General features: G+C 39.4%; 2 protein-coding genes across 2 annotated transcripts in view; both read right to left on the reverse strand.

Annotated features, from left to right (window-relative positions):
• The window catches only part of LOC141797117 (solute carrier family 45 member 3), a 48,503-nt gene extending 46,120 nt beyond the window's left edge, over positions 1-2,383 (reverse strand). Inside the window, exon 1 of the mRNA XM_074678545.1 lies at positions 2,270-2,383. The gene's annotated coding sequence lies outside the window, so the exon portion shown is untranslated. The remainder of the gene's footprint in view (positions 1-2,269) is intronic.
• A 2,409-nt stretch (positions 2,384-4,792) lies between these two features.
• On the reverse strand, positions 4,793-22,756 carry ferry3 (FERRY endosomal RAB5 effector complex subunit 3). Its single transcript, XM_074676686.1, has 14 exons — positions 22,629-22,756; positions 21,969-22,157; positions 20,420-20,565; positions 18,798-18,979; positions 18,405-18,504; positions 18,114-18,238; positions 16,324-16,430; positions 15,917-16,114; positions 14,427-14,555; positions 13,680-13,748; positions 13,369-13,571; positions 7,180-7,237; positions 6,914-6,981; positions 4,793-5,846 (listed from the first exon to the last, which is right to left on the reverse strand). Exons 2-14 carry the CDS (start codon positions 22,147-22,149, stop codon positions 5,754-5,756), a joined length of 1,659 nt encoding a protein of 552 aa, XP_074532787.1. The 5' UTR covers positions 22,150-22,157; positions 22,629-22,756; the 3' UTR covers positions 4,793-5,753.
• Between the last annotated feature and the right edge of the window lie 985 nt (positions 22,757-23,741).

Raw genomic sequence — 23,741 nt, forward strand, 5'->3', positions numbered from 1 at the left:
GACACTCTTCCTGCTCAGCCATCAGGTGCAGAGATATGAAGGCGTACAGCAGAGAATGCTTTCTCATTAAGCTCAGTATAATAAACACCCAACACTATTTATCTGCCAAGAACTGTTTTCACAGCTGCATCAGCATATCTGAGCATAGCTTCCTCTCAGATCACTTTAATCTACTGAAAACTTGACCAGCGTAGGAAAACAAGAAGAAACTACCTTAAAGCACAACAGCGGTCAATGTCACCCACTTGTGTTTCAGTGTCCTGAAATGCCTCCTCCTCCCCCACAAGTTCATTTGTCAAACAGCAAAGCTCACACTAAAAACACCCAAAGGCAAGTCCAGACTTTTTAGACCAGGGTTCTGTAGTCTGCAGACCAATCAAAGCACTTTTACACAGTTAAGTTAAGTTTATACTTCTGTATCAAATCTACAACGAATCAGCAGAGCCTTTTCAGATGCAGAAGTCTTGCGGGGAGCCTGACGTGTACCTCCTCCAAAATGTGTAAATGCATAAGATTGACACGTACCACAAGCCTTGGTTGGTCTGCTGAAAAACATTGTTTTCCTGTACAACATATCTTAAATTGCTATACATTTTATCTCCCCAGCTGTCTCCTTTTTATTTTTACTCATAATAATTGCAGTATGATACACAGAAACATCCATCAGCTTCAATATAAGACAATAATGCTATGAAAATGCAAGAAGAAAATGAGGTGAAATGGGTGATCTGACGATCATTATTGCTACTTAACTGCAGCCCATCAGTATTAAATAATACTATAACATGGCACAGTGCTAAAGGAAATTCAGGGTTGAGTGTTTGACCTGAGTACACTTCAGTATGAGGAAAGTGAGACCTGGGATCGGACTTCTGACTTTCCGGCTGAGAGCTGGCTGACTTAACCACTGAGCCACAGTTGTCATGCCTTCGCAGCTTCAGTTTTGATGGACTCAATCAGTAGGTATGTCCAAAGTCATATTATAAAGTAGAGCTGAAACGATTCCTCGAATGATTCGAGGTACTCGATTATAAAAAATACTCGAGTAATTTTCTCCACCTTGAGGAATCGTTTCAATTTTAAAAAAGATCAGAGAGTGGTATTTCAAATAGAGCTGAGGCCATATCAAGAGAGTTTTCAGACCCCTCAAGCTACCTCTTATACAAAATAGCAACTAGCAACAAATCTAGCTTCTTTTCTGGAGTTTGGAGACTAATGGATCATTCTACGAAACGGGTGCCATTTGGGTCCGCAACATTTGATGAGATGTACAAGGCACAAAAAATGTGTCAAAGTGTGTTTACAAATTTTGGAGCTACCAAAGCAAGTGCTCTTATTGGCATGTTGTAGCAGAAAATTCTATTTCTTAAAGAGAAAAATTCTCATTCGAAAAATAACTGTTCTTTAACTAAACAAAAATGTATTTTATCCGATTCCTCGATTAATCGATAGGATTTTCAGTAGAATACTCGAATACTAAAATATTCCATAGCTGCAGCCCTGTTATAAAGTACTTAAAAACTGACTAATCAACCCCCTCCCATTACCAACAAAAGGACAATTATGTTCTTTTAACATTAACAAAATAACTGTGGTACATTTATATAAAAAGAAAATTTAAACGCATCATATAGTGAAAAGCCAATCGAAGAGAAAGATTCTGTGGCAGCACCAGACTCAGAGGGGAGCTCATGTTCCCCTGGCCACCCCTGGTGACGCACTTGCACGCAGCGCCAAATGTTTACAGCGATTTACCCTCATGAGAATCACAGCAGAGGCTGTGTGGGTTAGTTACACCAGTGAAGGTACTGCCACCATGGCACTTGGCACCGCATCAGTGTACTCAGGGATCCCGGTGTGGAGCTGCGGTCAACGACGCAGAGTGGAAAAACTTCCAGAAAACACCATGCTGCCTGGATCCTGGTGAGCTGTACACCTTTCAGCCGCAGGCTCACAGCAAATACAATCACACTGTTAGACTTTCGGCAACAACACAATCCCTGCTGCTGTCGTCGTTTCAATCAGACACAAAATCAGCGACACAGACCGTTGTTCTGGTCAAAATTTCCACCTCGTTGTCTGCAGTTTCGACGCGGTCACCCGTTTAAGAAGAGCCACATACAATGAATAAGTTTTCACCCACACAGCGACCGTTAATTCACAAACTCCGGGGTCAGACTTTTGTCTGATAAACAAAGCAAAATAGACACAGTACGTGTTCAATTAACATTTTACTCCACATAAAGACTCTAATAAGCCCAAACTTCACCTTAAGTTATGTGCAGCTCCGGGAAATCCATACAGCTTCTTGCTCGGTCCCGACGTTCACGCTGTTACTCAACTTCTAGAGAGGCAGAGATACCCAGCTGTGACAACCGACAAGCTAACCGCTAATACTGATACAACTTCCGGTCAGCACTGTCAAAATAAAGCGACGAACACAGTTACAGGCGCTTTTTAAAAAAAAAAAAAAACTGACAGTCTACGGTTAAAACGAGACAAACGGGTATAAAATAATCAATAACGTGTGCAGAGTAATCTTGACTTGGGGAAACCTGTAAGTGGTGCAATTTTAAGTACTTCATAAGGGTCAGTTTTCTTATGGAAAACACAGAGTTCCGGTATGAGTCTCTGTGACGTGAGAAATATTGGTCGTAAACAATCAGATTAATTATAAGCATATTAGTAGGGTTGAACGGGTTTCGCTTATATTTTGATGTATTTTATTTGAACAATGGTTTTCTATTCAAGTTAACTGTTGTAGTTTGTTCTTCCTTTTTTCCCTCTTTTTTTTACTTTTCCAGTTTTTCTGGCTCCTTTTATTTCCTCCAGCCATTTAAATCACTGTTTTGCTTACTCTCTGCCAAGCACTTTTAGACTATATGGGGAAAAAATAAATAAAAATAACATTAAAATATATAGGGCTCTGACCAATTGATTTGGTTATGTAGCCATACCAACTAATAGGACAGCCTGCCACTTTTAATGTGGAGATAACTAAAAAATATTGGTAATTTCAAATAAGGTTTGGGTATTCACAATGTGAAACAAATCTCCTTATGCATTTGTATTCTTTGGGACTTGTGTTTAAATTAACTGTTGCAACAAACTGCGAGTCCCCTTTTTGCATTTGAAGAAAGCTCAATTTCCTCTGCCAACACTATTAATTATAGAAAAATAGTTCACACATTTACTTTTACAGAGATGTCAGTTCACACTGCAGCACACTGCATACTGAAAAGTATATTTATAGACAAAGTGTTCTAAAAAGTTGCCAACGAATGAATTCTTTGTCACTTACGTTGAAAATGCTTTTGGTTTTGTGGGTGCATTTTAGTAAATCCCTAAGTTTAGACAATGTATATGTTTTTCTTCTGTCTTATTTTTCATTCCAAAAATTAAACAGAGAAAAATAGCTTTATATTGTGTTATATTATATATTTTTGTAATATTAGTGGTAGAATTAGAATTTGTGTTCAGCCCCCATGCCTTGTATTACATAACATAAGATCACCAATTACTCAAAAAAATACCTAATTGGCCCCCGCTCTGACTAAACTTATAAGGTAACAGAAAATTGAACAGCGTGAGCAAACCACTTATTGCTGAAAGGCTTAACTCTGTATATGGACAGAACAATTACTCTTTCAAAGCAAATAGTTTTCAGTTTATAAACTTTCACAGTCATGTAAAGCAGAAATTTGCACTCACCTTGAGCTTTCTCAATATGCAGTGTTTTGTATAGTATTCTTCTTTACCAAACACTTAAGTTTTCTTCTTCTGGGTTAAACCCAGACAGATTTGTCAAATATGTAAATGATGTTCTTTTAATCAAAGTCAAGTACTCACAAGTTCGCGCAGTTTAACTCATGGATTGTCTCAAGCTGCGGAGGGCTGGTAATGTTTCTTTGCCTTTGAATGACAGATCAGCCTGATGAATACTTCAGACCCTGCTGCTCTGACTGAGAACGGCCTTAAGTTTCACCTCTGTAAAATCATCTTTGAACAGGTGCCTCCTGGTGCTTATTTTCATCACGTGACTTCGCCTGCTGCAGCAGTTCTTGAGGGGAAAACTTCAGGGACCATTATGCTAAATCATCAGCTGGCACCCTCGGGGAACAAAACTCTCCTGACCACCAAGACCAATCCCAAAAATTCCAAACACTCAGGGAAACATATTCTTACTGTTTTGTGGGTTCTCAACATGGTACTGTGATATAAGCAGCAGGAAGTTTCAGCATGAAGCTATTAAGAAAAACAAATGTTTAAGACTTGTTTTTCTTGAAAGGTGAGGTGTCAACGTGCATTGATTGCCACAATAAAATCTTTCCATCATCTAAAATTAAGCACAGAACAGGGCTGGGCAAACTTCCTGACCAGTTTAACTTGTTTTAGAGCGTGTGAATTAGTTTTTAAACCCTCATTAGATGTGCAGGACTATAAATCCAATAAATGACATGGGTTATTAACTTCAGAGAGATTATAAGCATCTGAATAACCCATCAACTCTGAATGAGTGGCTGAACCACATTCCCCTTCAGCACTGTGAAGAGGAAGGAAAAAATAACTCAACCATCAAAATGTGTGTGGAAGTTATGATTTTATAAAGCAATCAAACCAAATCCCTTGTTTGAGTTTTTTTATTAAAACATAAAAATGTCAAATATACAGTAAGTATACAGAAATCACAAGAGGGTTTAAGACATGTGACAAATGTTTAATTACACTGAAGCTGCAAGACCGCTATGGGTGATGGTAAAATTGGACAAATTAATGAATGAGGTGAATGTCAACAGCAGTAAAAACTCATTTGAACTTTATCTTCTTAATAATAGAAGTAGAAGTTTTGTGAATTCATCTCTTTCATATCTCTTTCAGAACAGCGCCATCTGCTGTCACAGAGATAGAAGGAGACTACACACACAGGCGTGCACAGACACACACAGGGGCATGAAGAGTGGTCTCCACTACAACTCACTGCAATGCAGCATAAAATCTCCAGAACACTGTCCATCACAGCAGTAAAAGCGAGTGACTCTAAGCCACCAAGTTAATGCCACAATCAGCAAAGCTATGCCTCACTTCTTTAGACAGCTACATCTTAGATTTTAGATGGCCTTGGATGTCACACTTCAGGACTTCATGACAAGCAGTGACTGATCTCATGCAACATATTGGCGTTCAGATCAATTACTCTTCTGGCATATCTATTTGTTTGGTGAAAACACAGAGAGCAGTAATTATGTTTGCTTACTCTGCTATTGAGAAATGTCAGTGGTTTGTTCTGTTCACATCTGCCCATGTGTTGTTGCCAGGTTCAACCAGCCTCCTCCCTTTAGTAAACACTGTGCTCTCACCTTGATTTCACATACACACACGCACAGAGACACACAGCACTGTGTTTAGCTGGAAAGCTGTAGCTTGACTGTGCACATAGTTACAGTGCTTTGAAGACGACTGGAACAGGCTCTGCTGGAAAATGATGCCATGATGTCATAAAACTCTGTCACCAGAACCGCACCCTGGAGGCTTCAGATGATAATTACAGCAGCTGCTTGGGTGAGCCACTAGATCCAGTCTTCAACACATGGAACATTTGAGGATGCAAAAAGAATACATCTAACACTTTTACTCATTTCAATAAATATCCAAAAAGAGGCTACTTTATTAGACTTCTCTGCAGTTAATTTGCAATTCCTGAAAAGATAACTCTTTTCAACTTCAGTTGAAATAAATGTGGTGATTTCAGTCCTCTAGTTTTTTGAGGTGAGTGTTAGGGTGGAGGAGACGCGGAAGATTTGAGGAAGCATGTTGCTCAGCTGGTAGAACATCTCCTCTGAAATACTCTGTCAATACAAAAGAAGACAAACTGTGTTATTGAGCAGCAGCAGTGATCAAATATAGACCTCTTGGGTAAACATTTCAAGTCCAAAGGTAGCCAATGAAACAAAAATACATCTGGACTGTGTAGAGCTGAGTGTTAACAGCCCCTGCGGTGCCCTTCAGTTCAACATCACAGGGTCTTTTTACCCCCCAGGAAACAGCAGTCAAGATGCTGAAAGGATGTGAACCCCTGCAGCTGTGACTTTAGCAGAGGAACATACCATGTCACTCGAAGCATCGCCACCCGTCAAATAAGAATGTTAAGTATTAATCTTTAAGCTGAAAAGCAGGCGCAGATTCAGAAATACAAACACTGAGTGTATATTTAGCCTCCATGTCTCTTTGAGGAGAAGACAACAATGTCGTTTCAGAAGTGCTATTTTAATGGTGTCTGAGCATGTAGCTGACAGGAACCCATGCAGCCGGAGTCCTTTGATGCTGCTTGTTTTATCTTCTTAACCTGTCAACGTGAGATCGCTCCATAGGCTCTGCTGCCTTCCTGTCAAACCACAAACGCTTGAGATGCACAGCATCCAGCTAAACCCTAAATCAAACAGCAGTTACGCCTCATCCAGCCGTCTGTTCACTAACTTTAAAATCAGACGGACAAACCTGGATGTTTCTCCTCTGTAGACAAGTAGACTTATAAATAGTTTTCTTAAGACTTGAAATCACTTCTGTACAAAAAAGTACAGTAAGATAATGCTTCACATGTAGTACATGTTAATACTGCAGCTTATCCGAATATAACACAGATCAATCTCTGAGATTTCTTTTATCACAGCAGTGTAAACACAGGTCAGGAGAACAAAAGCTGCGTAATCTATGATTTATAGTCGGCTTTTCTCTTTCCTGCTGCTCTCAGAGGTGTGTGCTGCACAGCCAGGTGTTTCTTTGTGATGTTATGCAATAGCAAAGCTTTGAGCATACATTTTTGTTAACAAAGAGCTTTACTGGCAAGTAATTACTCAAAGGAAGGTTAACTTAATGTTGAATGACCAAAACTATGTGTTGTACATTTTATTCTCACCTTTGGCACAAGAAACTGGACTGTGCGTGAAATACCTCCATCCCATGAGGCCATCTCCATCATGAAGCCTGCAAACAACACGTATGCAAGGTAAGGCACATTTTTACCAATGAGATTTTAAATCAGAGGCACAGCTGACCTGACTGGAAGGCGGGCACCCTGTGGCTGTTAGACAGAAGGCTGGAAGCCTGCCTTTTGACCTCACACTACCTCAACAGAAGCAGGGTTGCTAAGTAGCATTCCCAGTGTGGCACCTGATGACTTACCTTTGACACATTTGAAAACCAGCTCTGCTCTCTTGAGACACCATGGGATAGTCATTTCCTGTGGAGAGACAGGACAAACGGTGAGGGCACTGGTTTGTTTTCTACAGCAAATGAGGAAAATCATGATGAAAACATAATTTTGTGTTGACAAATGATGGCATTATTGAGGTTGGATTTCAACTGTGTGCTTTATGTGCTATGTAACTTCTCTCCGACTGACAAACTTTAACAGTAGAGCTTCAAAGAATACATACTTCAAGGTGTGAGATGAATAATGACTTGACTTTTCTCATGGAACATCCAACCAAGAACACAGGCATCAAAGTTCAATATAAAGAAGTCACCTACCACAATATCAACAAGAAAAGCACTCAGAGAGCACAGACCTCCACCAAGCATACTGTGATTTTCACCAACACTTTAGTCCTACTCTAATGTTATACTCCCTTTCAGCAGACTGTCTGCTACAATTTGGTGTTAGTTGCAGGTTTGTACGATAATTTGTTACCTGACAGTGTTAAAAAATTATGACTCAGTACAAAGTTCATATTCCTGATCTTAGTATTCAGAATATTATCAGGATCTGGTTCGTACTTTTACATCTGTCAGAAATTATGGTGACCTGGTCTTGTATTGTTTTGCAAAGCAATCTGACCATTTATCATGGAGTTATATACACATGGTGAAAACGTCCCTATCTCACAATGATAAAGAATCCTTTTAAAAAAGTCCTGGATCCAGACGGTGATCCAGATCACTTCCAAAATTTAATCACTTCTCCCTTATCCCATTTTAAACATTTTCTGAAAATTTCATCAAGATCTGTAGGTTAGTTTTTGAGTTATGTTGTTCACAGACAGACAAACTCTCCAAATACATGACCTCCTTGGTGGAGGTAATAATCTCACTTTACCATTTAGGTCACAGGTGGCATCAGCATGAGCGACAATATTTCAAAACTTCTCTCACTGTCTTCAAACAGACCAGAATTAGAGTATTTCCATCTTCTCTTTACACTGAAGCTCTTCACTCATTGGTTACCTGTTACTCCCCTGTGTCTGTTTGAATTCAAACCATTCTCACACTGTGCTATCCCAATAAAAGTAAATACTCTGTAAAGAAAGGCTTGTAATGTTGGAGTTCAATGTTAATAGTTGACAAAGTAAGATTCCTTCTTGGATATGCTTGAGCAATCTTACACAGGTATGTAAATGAAATTTTGATGAACTACGTCACAAGCAAACTCTCCTGTCATGTGATGACCTGCCATAACTCACCGGCCACTTTATGAGGCACACCTATTTAACCGCTTGTTCACACGAATATCTAATCAGCCAATCACATGGCAGCACTTGAATGCATTTAGTCATGTGGAAATTGTGAAGAGGAGCTGCTGAAGTTCAAACTGAGCATCAGAATGGAGAAGAAAGGTGATTAAAAGGACTTGAGATGTGGCATGGTTGTTGGTCTGAATATTTCACAAACTGCTGATCTACTGGGATTTTAACCCACAAACATCTCTAGGTTTCAGAAACTGGTCCCAAAGACAGAAAATATCCAGCCAGCAGCTGCTCTTTGGAACTAAATGCCTTGTTGATGCCAGAGGTCAGAGGAGAATGGACAGACTGGTTGGAGCTTATAGAAAGGCAACAGTAACTCAAATAACCACTGGTTACAACCGAGGTCTGCAGAAGAGCATCTCTGAACACACAACACGTCCAACCTTGAGGCAGATGGACTACAGCAGCAGAAGACCACACCAGGTGACCCTCCTGTCAGCTAAGAACGGGAAACTGGCTCACCAAAACGTTGCCTGGTCTGATGAGTCTAGATTGACACTGGGACATTCAGTGTGTGGCGTCAACAACATGAAAGCATGGATCCATCCTGCCTTGTATCAACGGTTCAGGCTGCTGCTGCTGGTGGTGTAATGGTGTGGGGGAAATTGTCTTGGCACACTGTGGGCCCCTTAGTACCAATTGAGCACAGTTTGTGGTGGAACAGGAGATTCCCATCATTGATGTTCAGCAGACAAATCTGAAACAACTGTGCGATGCTATCATGTAAATATGGAGCAAAATGTCTAAGAAATTTTTCCAGCAACTTGTTGTATTGAGGCAGTTCAGAGGTAAAAAAAAAAAAGGATCAAACCCGGTGTTAGGAAAGTGGGGTACATCAAACCTCTGTATGCCTAACCTCTCTACTCCCTTCAGTGTAGAGTGAATGAGGCTGCTCTCAGCGACTTCAGCAGAAAGTGAGATCTGCAATCAACCTTTACTCACAGAAAGTGTCAGATAGGTAGAGTGTCTTGTCATACACACCCACACCAAACCTTCAAGTCAACAAACCGGATCCATGAACTGAATTCAGGTGTCACGGAGGCCCATGTGAATTGTGTCTTGAGATAACCTGTACAGGCCTGAGCAATTGCTCTGTGATGCATCAACAACAAGACAGCACACCCAGGAGTCTATCTGTTCAGCTGAGGCTGGTTTCAGTGAGAAGTCGAGCTAGCTGTTGTTATTCAGAGGAATCTTTGGTCTTTGCAGAGTAATTTAGGCAATGAAAAGCATTTGTTGCAACCAAAATTAGAAACATGACAGTTGTGGAATTATACAAGGATTTTGCCTTTTAATTGTGTCTCTGAAGTGGGTGAAAAAAAGCTTTAATTTTCTTTCCTAAAAACGTAAAAACATGTATTATAGTGCTGTGAAGCACGACATTATGTCTCTGCTCCCTTTTCAGCTAACTCTTAAAATTAACAAGAAAAAACAATGACTAAAAATAAAAATAAGAGCCACAGCCCTGTTTTATTTATAGTGCAGTCTGCAGCTCCTGCAGACAAACTTCTTTCCAAACCAAAACACAAGAATAAGGCTTGTACAAACACGCAAACTTTGCATCCAAATGGCAAACAAGCCCAAAAGAAAAGATTACAGATGGAAAGTTTTGATGTGAAACCAGAAGCTATCAATTAAATGTCCTGTGGTTCCCAAGGCTTCAAAAGTCTTTGGTTGTATAAACAAAGACTCTTGATTAGACATGAGGAGAAAAACTTCACAGGGCATGTTGTGGCATGAGTGCCCCGCTCACGGTGGCTTGTTGAGAATTTACTTTCCATCTCAAGGGATTCAGAGTTTATTAGGTCTTAATTTGTACTCACAGGGAGCTGTGGGTCAAGATCAAAGAAAATCCCGACAGATTTTTTCTTATTTGAAAAAAAAAAAAAAAGAAAGAAAGAAATTTAAAAGTGTGACAGAAAAATCTTCCACGTCGTGAAGAGGTTGAGCCCCCTCTGTTTTACTTTGGTTCGGTTCATCAGTCACTGAAAGCTCTCTCTGTTGCTCCCCTCTGCTGTGTGAGTACAGGAGTGCTGCTGTACACACACTCTGAGGCACTGAGTAAACACACAAGTTCACGACTCCCTACTTTGCCCGCTTGTTTTTAACCTGGGAAATGTTAGGCCTCGTAGGTCAGACCACAGCTGGGAATGAAGCGCATTCAGGCTGAGGGAATGAAGGAATGAAGAAAATGTGATGCTGCCAGTTTAGACACAGGTTTTCCTCACCTTCCTTCACAAAGTATAACTTAAGAGTTAACACAGACTTAACAGGCAGCAGGAGATGAAAGTTAAAGGGATTTATCAACATAATTAAGAGCTGAACAGAGAGCTGAAAGGTCATCAAACAGCACAGTCTCCTCATCAGACACTGCCAGTGTTTCTTGCCAACTACTTCAATCAACACTGGAGCTATTTTGAGACATTTATTCATTATCATTAAGTGGCTATGGGAACTATCTATCCACCACTTATAGCTCACTGCCTAAACCATTACTCAAGCTACTCAAACTATTTATCCACTCACAGCTATTTATTTTAAACTTTATATCCATTCTTTAAAGTGAACTGCTCCAAGACCAATTTTAATTATTACACAAGCCAGTGATTCATCACTATTGGCCATCTATTGCTCACATTTATCCATAAGTTGTGTCACCTAATATTTGAACTAATGCAATACAGTTAGGTTTGAAAAAGTTTTAATTATTGGGACTAGTGTAAAGCAGTGCAATAAAGTACTGGTTGAAAGTGTTTTTTAAACATTTCGAACAAATTGCTGCGATGATGGACCAATCATGGGGCATAAAATTAAAGAAGGTGCACAGTGATTGGCTTTGAGGAAAAACTAAAACCATCATTTTTTCGAGGTGTGTGAGAGAAAGATCAAATCACTTGACATGGATAGGTTACAGCCTCATTTACTGGTCACAGTGTTACACTGTAAACCCCAAAGTTCAAATTACGCCATTGGTTTTAAGCAATGAAAACTTAAAATATGAGTTTTCAGTGGTGACACTGATGATTTCAGAGTAGATTTAACTTTTGTTACTGTTTAAGTAAGTGCAACTTAAAATCATCAGTTTCTGTGACTGGGTTTTGTAACCGTGAGTGAGGAGGGGACGCAGTCGATATGAGACTCTGCTGAACTTCTAGATGTGTAGCAGTGGAACAGGTTCTCTGTGCTCCACAGTATACGGAATGTTTGTCCGTGCGTCACAGCATAGACCAGATGTCTGCTCCTTGTGGTATCAAGAGCTGTCCACGCTCTATGTGGTGTGGACAGACTGTGTCAAAAATAAATAAATATCTTTTTACACTTAATTCAAAATTGGCCTAAATAGCATGATAGTCCAGCCAAAATTTCATTTATTAATATATAAACCATTAGGCACACAGTGCAAAAATCAGTCCGTACAAGACCCCGTGCCATGAAGCACAGACCACCAGTCAGTGCCGTGGGCCTCAGACAACCTTTTCCCCCTGAAGAACAATATTTCAATGTCCAGCAGGGTTTCATATCTTCTGCCTTCCCTCCTCACTCACGGTTACTCAAGTAACCATGTAACCATGAGTTACAAACCCTTTTTTAAGGTAACAAGCATTTGCCAAGCAAATTCAACTTGTCCGGGTTTACAGTGTAGTCTGAGACCATCAAGGTTAGAGCTGTTGTTGTGGACAGCTTGTGTGTATTGGTTTGGCCACAAAAATGATTAAAAATTTTTTTTAACTAATCTAAATAATTCATAGTCCTGTTGGTGCAATCACCTGTCATGCTCTTTGTATCAGATAGCGGCAAAGGAAGCACATGCAAAGGTAGGGTCAGGTGAGACTGACTTCCATCCTTCTGATTCTGATTGGAAGTTTTCACAGGAAGTGTTCCAAGATACAGAAGTCATCAAAGGTGATCAAGAGCTCAATTGAAGCTTACAAATTTTGAAAGTTTTAAATACAACTGAGGCAGGGATTGACCACAAAATGCTCAAAATTAAAGATATTCCAGAAGATTTGATCTGGCAGGTGAAATTTTGTTGTCTCTTTTTAATAATAATCTCAAATTTAGTATCAGCAAGCGTCTTTCCTCAATGTTTCAGCATACTCTGCCAAATTTTATACTTGAATAACTTAAAACTGAATATTTACACCTTAATTTCTGTCATACCTGGATCATTTTTTAAAAGGAGGGGATTTGGACCCCTGACTATCAAACAGCACTTGTTGACAGTGCTTGTAATATCCTGAAATGGCTCAATGTATAAGCTAACTAGAATCAAAAGTAAAAACAAAAAGTAACCAAAACATGTAGAAGGTTGGGTCTGGCTCCCAGCCTAACCCTTACCTGACACCTGTGGTAAAATTCAAACGGTCCATCTGTTATCTTAACCAGCTCCAAAGTAGGTAGTAACTGCACTTATTTAGAAAAGGGCCCCTGACTTTAAGTAAAAGTCCACTAAGTATATTGCTGTGTGGTAAGTAATGGTTTTAGAAAAATCCTTTTCACAATCTGTTCAAGTCGTTAGTTTGGGTAGTCAAACAACTGCACAGTCCAAGTCAAACCTTCATCCTTTGATTTGCTGCATCTGCTCCCTGTACTATTTAAAGAAATCTCATTAACTACAACTTGATTTGACTGGTTCATCCTGTTACCCTGTGGGGTTCAGGAAAGGAAAAGTAAGAAGTACCTCCCTGGTCACTGTTGTGACTTTGTGTTTTAACAAGTAGAGGTGTATGAATTGATTCCTTGAGGACGATCGCATCAACCTGATAACGTGTGTCAGAATGTGTGTGGAGTCCAGTGCTTTACAGCGTTATCGACACGCAGAGCTCTCTGGGCTCTCAGGCGCTCTTACCTCTGACATGTCGTGGACCAGCAGCAGAGGGACCGTGACGGTGGTGATGTCATGTGTGCAGCAGACTTTCAGGATGTTTCTCAAACCCATGATGGCCGGGTCTCTGGCTGTGATGTTTCCTGAGCGCACATTATCATCCACACACAGGTGGAAGACAACATGGCACTCTGACAGGTTGGAGTGTCGTGAGATGTAAAATTCACCTTGAGGAAGAAATGCAAGAGTTGGATACTACAAAAAACAACACTCATAAACAAGTCAGTTTAACGGATAAAAACTCCTCACCAAACATTTACTCTGGTGCACATTACCTGGTAGGATGTTGGAGGGATTTCTCTCCATGTTTTTGCTCTTATCATCTCCTCCATTCCTTGGAGCTTCTGGAAAGATACAAAGGGGAGGAAATATTAATAAAGTTTTGTTGACAAAACATGATTGAGGTTAGAAAGACAGCACTTTACTTCACTTCATGGAGCACTCAGATCAAGCTGCGATATTGTTCTGAACAAGCTTTCCCCTCAACACTGTGGCAAAGATAAACGCTGTCTCACACTGTTGGCACTCATCTCTTAAAAATGTTTGCAGTGTGAAGTTTTTCTCAGGACATCAAAGGTAACATCAACATCAAAACTCACTGTGCCTGTATGAAATCATTAATCATACTTCAAAATAACGTCCCAGTCACAGCAGTGAAAATATAACAAGAAGTTTAACAGTGAGACATAAGTGGTGAATTAGAGAGTGAACTCAAAGTGAACTTAAATCTTTTGTAGAGAAGAAACAGCAACTTGTTCAAGTAAAAGCTTTATGTCTCAGTGACACTGAAAGCACGGCATGTCTAAAAATGTTAGTTACACAATTTTTATGCATAGCTGGCTGAATGAAGAAGGCCTTGCAGACTGGATCTGTTCATAATCTTTAGTAGCATGCATGTCATCTTTATCTAAAGAGAAATGTAAATACAGAAAGAGATTAGCAGCAGCCTTATCATCAGCAGCATTATACATCGTGTTTCAGTTGTGCTGCTGTAGAGAGTCAGTGTAAAACCAAATACTCACCAGGTTGGTCTTTCTGCTTGTGGCTCCGCTGGGCTCTGGCGTATAGCACCACCTGCTGCACCTCCTCCAGCTGCTGCTCCAGAGACTTAAAATGAAAGTCTGTGCACTCCTTTGCCACAGTGGAAAAGTCTGGGGATCAACAGAGAGAGACAAGAGCTGAAATTATGCATTAAAAACTAAAACAAAACAGAAATTACCATTCTTTCCTATCATTAAATCCATTAATATGTCTTTGAAGTGCCCAAAATGATCCGTTCTAAAAGTAGCTCAGAGATCTTCAGGAAACCTGCTGAAATGATGAGGTCATCACATTAGGGTCTTCTAACTGGTTCATGACACATTGGAGGGTCAGGTCTCAAACACCAAGGTCTGCCCAGAGATCTGCCTGTTGGGGGCCTCCAGAGAGCTAACCAATCAGAGGGAAGGGGGTTTGTGGAGCGGGGAGCCTCAAAGAGACAGCAGCTAAAATAAAGTGTTTTGGAGGCTGAAATATGGATTTTCCATAACACCAGCTGGAGAAAAACTGGGATCGTTTTAGGGATTGGTACCTTTCACATTTTTAAAGATATGGTACCAATGCCTGATACCTGGTAATCTGTATCGGTACTCAACGGTACCAATGTTTAGTACTTTTTTTTGTTTTTGTGGCAAAAAATTAGGGATGTTTGATACCACTTTTTATGCAGACCAATACCAGTACGAGTACTCCCTTTTGAGTACTCACCGATACTTACCAATACTACTAGTACTTTTGATACATAAAATTTCAATTATCAGTGACGGATCATTTTGATCAAAGACAGCACAGTCACTCTGCCATTAAGTCTAAATAAAACTCAAACACTTCTCTTGATATATCTAAAAATATACATTAAAAGTGCACAATAAAACTAACAACTGTCAGAGTTTAAGTATTTTTAGAGTAAATTAAAATGCAAAATAAAACAGTTTAACCGTTAACTCTCCCTGGTTCATTCATGTTGTCTGAACAGGGCCTGATGCACATTTGCCGCGGTGTTAAACCCCAGCAACAACTGGCGATAATAAAATATAATGTTTTTTTTTCAATTGAACATATTAATTATTCATTGTATAACCTTGCAATGCCGTGTTCATGTTCAGCATGGAAAATTGCCTACTCTTCCATTCTGTTACAGTCACAAGGATGCATTTAGGTACCTTAACATGGTACCATAGGATTTTAAGCGAATTGGTACCCGGTACTTTTTACTGAATTTGGTCGGTGCCTATAAAAGTACCTAAGTACCCATCCCTACATAGTTTTGAACTATAAATCATGTTAAGCTACTGCAGAGAAACAAGAGAGATGGAATAAAACCTAAAAAAGGCTAAATATCCACTCAATCAGATTGACTTTGAGTGGTAAAAAAAATCATTCATTCCAAAGTGGATAAAAAATGTAAAAAGTAATAAGGGATAGCAAGAAGTGGTGATCTTTTAACAAAAACACGGTAGTTTGTCCCCCTCACCTCTCTTGATGCCACTGTAGGAGTTGACCCTGTTGTCGACCAACAGCACCAGACCACAGAGTGAGGAGGAGTAGAGAGACAGAGCGGTCTGCAGACGCTTCAGCTTGGCTCCGCCACTGCCATACCGCCGGTGCTTACAGAAGTCCAGCACGTCTGCCCGAACTAGTCGAAGGTTGTGCATCGTCTTCAGTTGTGCTCCTGATCAAGAAGTGTGCATGTTATAATAAAAATGTATATCAACAAGACATCCTTTTCCTGCCGTTTACATGGACTGTTTTTAATAAACATTAACACTCTTGCACAACATAAAGAAAATACAATAAAGCTGATTTTATAAACATGCTAAAAGAAGTGAAACATAGAATAGCACTGAAAACGGCTCATAAATCTGGTCACAGGACAGGCACCTAAGTGGATGGTAAAACTCTCCTCCAGCTGAGGCTGCTCCTCAAACATTCTGGCTCCTGAATCTGCAACTTCTGACAGCTGGCTGGGCTGCACCTTAATCTCCTCACTGAAAAACAAATTAAACAAAAAGAGGTTGTTTAAATGAAGGGTTAAAGCTGATGAAAGGTGCAGAAATACCTTCCAACAGCATGTAAAACACATTCTGGTTATGATATGAAAAGGATATAATTATGTCAAATATCTTGTTTACTGCTCATAATGAGACATCACTGAATACATGAGGCACTGCAGACATTAAAAAAAGCTGTATCTTGACAAACACACACAAAAAGAGTAGAAAATAGTACAAAAGCAGACTGCACAGTGCAAGCCTCGGGTTAACGGATATTTTTAATTCAACCACTCAGTTTCAATATATAAGAAAATGCACTGAAATGATTCACTTACTGAAGACTTCTCTTTTATTTTCTTGAGCCTGCAGCTTTAAAAGTGCATAACTATAAAGTGCTTATGTAGAAGTTTTAAATTCCACCCACACAGTGAAGTTAAATGATATTCATCATGAAGAAAAACAGAAGCAGGGTCAGCACATTATCTAAGAAGCTCCTAATATACATGTCCTGGTTGGTATCTGTATTTTGATCAATATTTGATTTATGCAGAAGAGTGTAAAGCCTGGATTTGAACCACCACCCTCTGCGACCTCATAAGTACTCTTTTACATTTTTTTCCAACTTTTTATCCCAAGAAGACCATCATTACTGACGCTGCAAATCCAAACATCAGTCAAACTGAGATGAGTGTGTGACTCTTTGTAATCACTCTGATTACCATGTGAATGGATCCTGAGCTTCAAAGAGCCGGCAGATGACATGTCGTGTTTCAGATTAGAGCTGCTGATGAGTCAGTGACGGAATGCTGTCTGGAGTTTAGTCTGACCTCTGCATCTGGATCTGAATATGTGGGACTTACCCAGTAAAACACTTCCAACTGGGAATACCCAGCATTTGATCAGTTTTTTTTTTGCAGTATTTGATTCCAATTTTTTTCAGGTAGGTTTAGTCATTCAAAGTTTTAGGGGGGAATTGGAGCACAAATGGCCAAGTGGTCTAGGTCACGCTCCATGAGGTTTGCCCTTGTGCGGGTGGCCCAGGTTCAAATTCAGCCTGTGGCCTCTTTCCCACATGTCAACCCTAACTCTTGCCCTGTTTCCTGCTCTATCTACTGTCCTCCTCTATCCAATCAAAAGGCCTCTATCCAATAACAAGCCCAAAAACTCATTAAAAAGGGGTTTTAGGGGGGAATTCACTGGATTGCCATCAGAAGCTCAAAGGGTTATGCGTCATTTGTCCTCCATTATCTGCTTAGTGTGAAGGTCTCATTCACAAAACAACTTCTCAAATGATTTTCAAGCCTACAAGAGCCAACAAAGTGCTCATGTGCGTTACCCTGACTGTGCCAAATTGTATCCATGTCTATGATGAGATAGATGAAGTGAGGAAGTCATTACATTAATGATTCAGTTTGCGACAAATGCAACACATATTTCAACTTTTTTTGTCCAACTCACTTCCTGATGAGAGTTTGCAAAACGCAGCTTGTTCAAATTAAAAAATCAAACTGGTGTGCATGGCTGCAATTATTGAGGATTTCGTCTTTGAACGGGTTATTTTTTTGTGATGCAATCTCTCAGATATCAGACGCGTGTATGCAGCAAAAACTAAACAACACAACATGAAACCAGGCTGTTTGTTTAAGGGTACAGCACCTCCCGTACTATCAAACTTACTTAATTTGGCTGCTGTTGGTGGATTTCTGCAAATCCTGATGCAGTTTGATGACCCATTCCTGATACTCCTGCTTCTGAATGCCCGTAACTTGTTTGAGCTCACTGGCCCACTTATTTTCCAACACCTTCGCAAAATGAAAAAGGAAGAAGTAATACTCATACATACATCACAACAAGCTGAGGAATCTAAACCTGTAAAGATAGCATCTACAAACTGAATCAACTTGAATATTAAAGGTGAGAAGAAGTGATAAATCAGGTCTGGGATTAAGAGCACTCCAGCTGTTTTACCTGCTGTGCATCAAAATGCTGAGAGGCGACAGTGTTCACATCATGGTCACTCAAAGTGTTCCCCAGCTCGTGCATCACTTGGTCCATTTCTGATGCTTGCCTGCCAGACAGACACGTATTCACAGGTTTAAGAGATTGGTGGGGCAATAAAATCATCATTAAAAGAAGTCATGAACCTGTTATTACAGAATTAGTTTCAGATTAAAAAACTTTTCTAGTTGTTGTAAAGTGAAGCTGAATGAAACAATGCAGGGCTGTTTTCATCTTTGGCCAAATCAAACTGATGAAAAGGCTTTTCTCAAAAATGACAAGAAAAACTTAACAAATACTATGAATAAAAATGTGTTTGTGATACATGCAACACAGAATGAGGCTTTGATCCCAGACACACACCTCTCCTGCAGCTTCTTGATTTCCATGTCCCTTTCACTGATGAGCTCAGAAATGCTAACAAAGTAGTTGTGCTCCAGGTTAAGGAGCGTGTCTGAAGCCGGGGAGTGGATCAGCTCATGGTACACATCAGCAAAGTCCTCATCCCAGCTGGGCTCTTCAGGACGAGCATGCTCCAGTGTGGTCTGTAGAAGTTCAACAACAGAAGAGAGACAGATGACGGCTTCTAAAAGGTGACCGCAAGTGGTGGAAGGCAGAGAAAAGACGCCACACCACGCTGTACATTAAACGCTGCAGGGCTGCTGAACTGTTAACAGAACTTGTGGGTGATGAACAACTGTAACTGTAAGATGCTGACTTTTTGAAAAAGTGTGAAAATTACATTTTCTGTCAAACGAAACAGAGGACTAAATGCAAAGTCAACACAGTTTGACTGTTTTGCTGTTCTACATAAACCAGGACAGTCAATGTGCCATTTCCATAATTAGAAAAGCAACATAACAGTGTTAAGAATGTGAAACTCCTCTATTTATACAGGGTCAGGAATCTCCAGACCACAAACACGACGGGCACTGGAAGAGTCCACGTGTATTTCTGTGTGACTGCAGTAAACAGTTAACAAGTAGCTGGTCCTACGTGTCGGAGCACGGTGGGCTCATGACACGAGCACAAGCAGGCCTTTTCTTTTTATAAACACCGTCTGGGCAAGTGAGAGCAGAAATGAGACTCATGAACTTTAAAGAATGAAACTAAATGACTTTATTGACATTTTTAAGCATGAAATTAGCAACCCTTGAACATGTGAGTTAGAAGACCATGCTCCATTTAGTTTGTTTGCTTTATATCGATCCATGGTCTGAAAATGATGACTTTTCTCAAATATACAGCTGCAGTCATATATCGGACCTCTGGGAGAGAAACGCATCAAAGTGTAATCGAGTGCAGTGAAACGACATTAAACACAGTATGCAGCTCATTTAATGGGATTTTTCTGGGGAACTCATGAATAATCAATTTGCAGATGCACTGCACTGCTTCTGTTTAAATTACTTAAATGATCCATGACTGCACCCAAGTAAAGCGGTGTGTTCAGGGACAGTCCCAGAACCCTGCTGCAGTGCTACAGAGAGATGAAGGCAAGAATATATGACCCTAAAACATCTGAGAGGAAGAGGTTTTGTTAGCATAACTCTAAGGGTTCATGGTCAGAATCAAACACGACGATGGACCTATAATGTTAACAACAAAACATGATTGTTTTTTAATTACTATTGATCTAGAACATTTAATTCATCCAATGGCTCAATGATCAATTGTGTTTTTATGGCTTCATTTCTAAATCTGACATCTTAAAATTAAGAGTATTAATGCGTGTAAGCCAACTACAGAAAGATATGTATATATATAGATTAAAAGTGACAGCATAATGCCGTGACATACAGTTAAAAATGGTTCTACTGATGACAACCTGCACTACTTGAGTCATAAATGTGTGAAATCTGAAAGATTGCAAACACAGACCTTAACTGAAAATTAGTCTTCAAGTGTTGCCTATACATCCTTAAATAGATATGACAGCTTGTGTTATTAGAAACTACTTGCTTAGAAAAAAAAAAAGTTATCACCTCCACATAAGACCTGGTCCATGCGTTGGTGAGCTGATTCACATCTACATCTCCTGCTGTGAGTCTCTGCAGGGCCAGCTCTGCCTCTCTGTCGAAATCCAGGATGGTCTCCCTCTCAATGAAGTTGGAAAGTGAGTTTTTTAGCTCTAGGAGAGATGTAAACAGAGTGAAAAAAATACATTTCAAGTTTACTTCTAGGAGGGTTGAATTACACTTCACTAATACCCATAGGCTTGTTAAGTTTTCAATTCAACAGCATTCAGGCTGACAGGAGCACCCCCATCTCAGTGAGACGTGTAGAAGGCTATCATTTGGATACAGTCATCTCAAGTAAACAACATCTTATAGGGTCTGTTACATAAGTATATGGGTTGCTTCAACTAAAATAGCAATAATTATAACACAAGTATAATAAACCTTGACCATGTGCTTGCTTGAGGATGTGATTTTGGTTCAGGAATTTTCCTCCTGTGCTCCAATGCGGATTTTTTGGGAGTTACTATGTAAAATTCATCTCAATAAACAAGAATGTCAAGGAAAAATTAATACATTTCAATAGTTCAATTCAAAAAGTGAAACTCTTAAATTACAGAGATTTCATTAACACAAATGAAAATATTTGAAGCATTTTTTTAATAGAAATGATGATGGCCTATGGTCAATAAAACTACAAAATTCAGTAGCTCACAAATTAAGAATATTGAAAAAATGTTGAATACTTTATTGCTACTGGTGCCAAACTCATCAACTTACTTCAATCATCTCATTAATTGTAAGGTGAGCCTTTAAACAGTCTTTTAGTCTGGTTCTTAAGTTTGAGTTTTGGCTCTAGAGAAGACACTTTAGAACACATATTGGCTCTCTCAAATAAGGGCCAGTGTGCCCCTAGGGGTACATGGGAGTACTGCAAGGGGTACTCGACAAATTTTAATAAAAAAGTTGCATCACAACAGGTTTTAAAAAATCTGATTAAAAACAACTTTATCAACAGCATTTGATTTTTATGCCCATGCAACATCAATCAGGACTCTATTTCCAAATTGAGCATATTTATTCATAAAATATATCATTTATAAAACCGCTTGGACTATTGACATCGACTCTGTCTGTGTCAATTTTTCTCAGTCATACAAGGATATACTTGGCTGAAATTGTATTTGAGGGTTTTATTTCCTAGAGGGTACTTAAGTGTGTTTTGGTTCCAAAGGGAACACTATAGCGTGTGTTTGTCTACAATTACCACGAGGGGAGCGACCCCATCGCCCCCACCCCACCCTCTGTGCACACCACTGCCAGAAGACATTCACCCTCAACAAGGAGGGAAAGACACAACAGGTTGTTACTATGGAAGCAGGCTGTTCACAAAGTGCTGTATCTGAGAATATTACAAGACAGTTAAGTGGAAGTAAAAAGGACGGAAGAAAAAGATTCATGAGAAACAGGAATTAGTGCAGCTTTAAGGGAGTTGTCAAGAATTTTGAGGAAGTTCACAAGGAGTGGACTGAGGTTTCCTTTAAGTGATCTTCTTACAGATGCACTCTTATCTCACCATTTTCTATATAGCAGGGGATTTTATGTAGCAGCATCAGGCGTCCATGGAGGTCACTGATGTTTTCTTGAACAGGGAACTGCAGAGGCACTTTGAGGACACAGTTGTGTTTCCCTGCCTTGAACTCAAACACAAACTCCTTCCCAGTTGTAGTGCTGACTTTCCCTTTGTTCTTCTTCATTGCTGCAACTGAAAAAAAAACAGAAGAGGACAGGAAATCATGAATAACACATACAAGTAGGTGTCTGAAAGTCGAACTGGCTGCTACAGAGAAGAAAATGCGCAAAAATATGTAAACAGTCAAAATCCGCCACATCATATTCTATATGTGTAATACAGACATTACACACTGTTATTTCGTCGATTATGAAATTCAGTATAAATCGCCATCACAAAGACGAAGAGGTGAAAAAAAGGACTTCAAAATGGCTTTGAAATATTAATATCAATGCTGAAATAACCAGCAAAATAGCCAGGCTCATTGTGTTTACTGCAATGTATGTTTAGCTGCACGTTAGCTAACAGCAGAGGTAATATTCAAAGATGAGTCAAATATTCCTGAAGCAAAGAGGTAGGAAGTCGGCCGATGAAATGTCTGTCCGTGTTACCGCTTCTGTTTTTAGTTAGTGATGCTATAAACCTTTCAAAATGCATATTTACCTGAGCTGCAGTTACTCCAGTAGCAGAGACAGAGGAGTGTTTGGTCCAGTCAGCTGACTGTTTGAATGGAGCACTGTGACAGCAACAGCACTTTCGACACATCATGACTCAGTTGGTCGTGGTTCATGGAGATATTTTAGATATTGGTAAACCCACAGTCTGCATTTTTATGCTAAGAAAAAGATAATGTTTTTTCACGGTTTCTGTTCATTGCGTGCAAATGGATAAACCAAGTTGCGAAACAGCGTAAGAAATGAATTTACCTTTACGTTTTCTCGTTTCGTTATGCTTTAGCTCCCTCTGCTGGCAAAAGATGGTTAGTTGATTGATTTTTAATTGTTGTGAATGCAAACATGCATCTACCTGAGACAATTTTCATCCACTTTCTTCAAATACATACATGAATTAAACAATTTATGCTATACTCTGAACAACAGCAGCAGATGATATTATGTATCCCAGTTTAACAGAATGTCACGAAAAAAAAAAAACTATTGCAGGGTAGGGTTACAGGGTATGAGAATCTAATGGGAATGATCATAACACATTAAATCATAGCAATATGACTTAACTCAGCTTTATTTATATAGCACTTTTCTGACAACTCACAACGAGAGAAGGCAGCCACAATTGAAATAATTACAAATAATTAGAAAAAAAGCTGAGATAATAAAAAAGTAAGATACAAATTAAATTAGTACATTGAAATAAGAAATCAACAAATCAAGTACACAGAACTTAGCAAAATCTATTTAAAATGCCAAACAGAATATAACAAACAACATTGAAATAAGTAAAAAAAATAATAATGACGACAACAACAACAACAACAACAACAAAAACACTTAAACATTTAAAAATACAGTCACATAATCATAAATAATATCTTTCTCATCTTTGATGCATGTTCCAATGGACTTTGGGTAACTATCGTTTGGGTAACAAAGTTTTTGTTTTTCAGTTATTCATCACAGTTAGATGTCATGCAAAATGTTTAAATGTTTTGTTTTGAGTGTGTACCGACCTTAGGACTATAGATGAATTTCAGCCACTGTGGGAAATGCTGGCATGTTCACAATGACATATACTCAAAGTATCTCTTTCAGTCAGAGT

Source organism: Halichoeres trimaculatus, unplaced genomic scaffold, assembly GCF_033239565.1.
Source record: "Halichoeres trimaculatus isolate MK-OKI-2021-1 unplaced genomic scaffold, fHalTri1.1 fHalTri1_scaffold_10, whole genome shotgun sequence".
NCBI lineage: Eukaryota > Metazoa > Chordata > Actinopteri > Labriformes > Labridae > Halichoeres > Halichoeres trimaculatus.

Excerpts from the sequence above, each read along its gene's own strand:
- ferry3 (XM_074676686.1), bottom strand. The coding sequence starts at position 22,149 with ATGAAGAAGAACAAAGGGAAAGTCAGCACTACAACTGGGAAGGAGTTT. Across the intron at positions 18,239-18,404 it reads AGCATTTTGATGCACAGCAG|GTGTTGGAAAATAAGTGGGC; the intron begins GTAAAACAGCTG and ends CATTTTGCGAAG. Across the intron at positions 14,556-15,916 it reads CTACAGTGGCATCAAGAGAG|ACTTTTCCACTGTGGCAAAG; the intron begins GTGAGGGGGACA and ends GTTGATCCCCAG.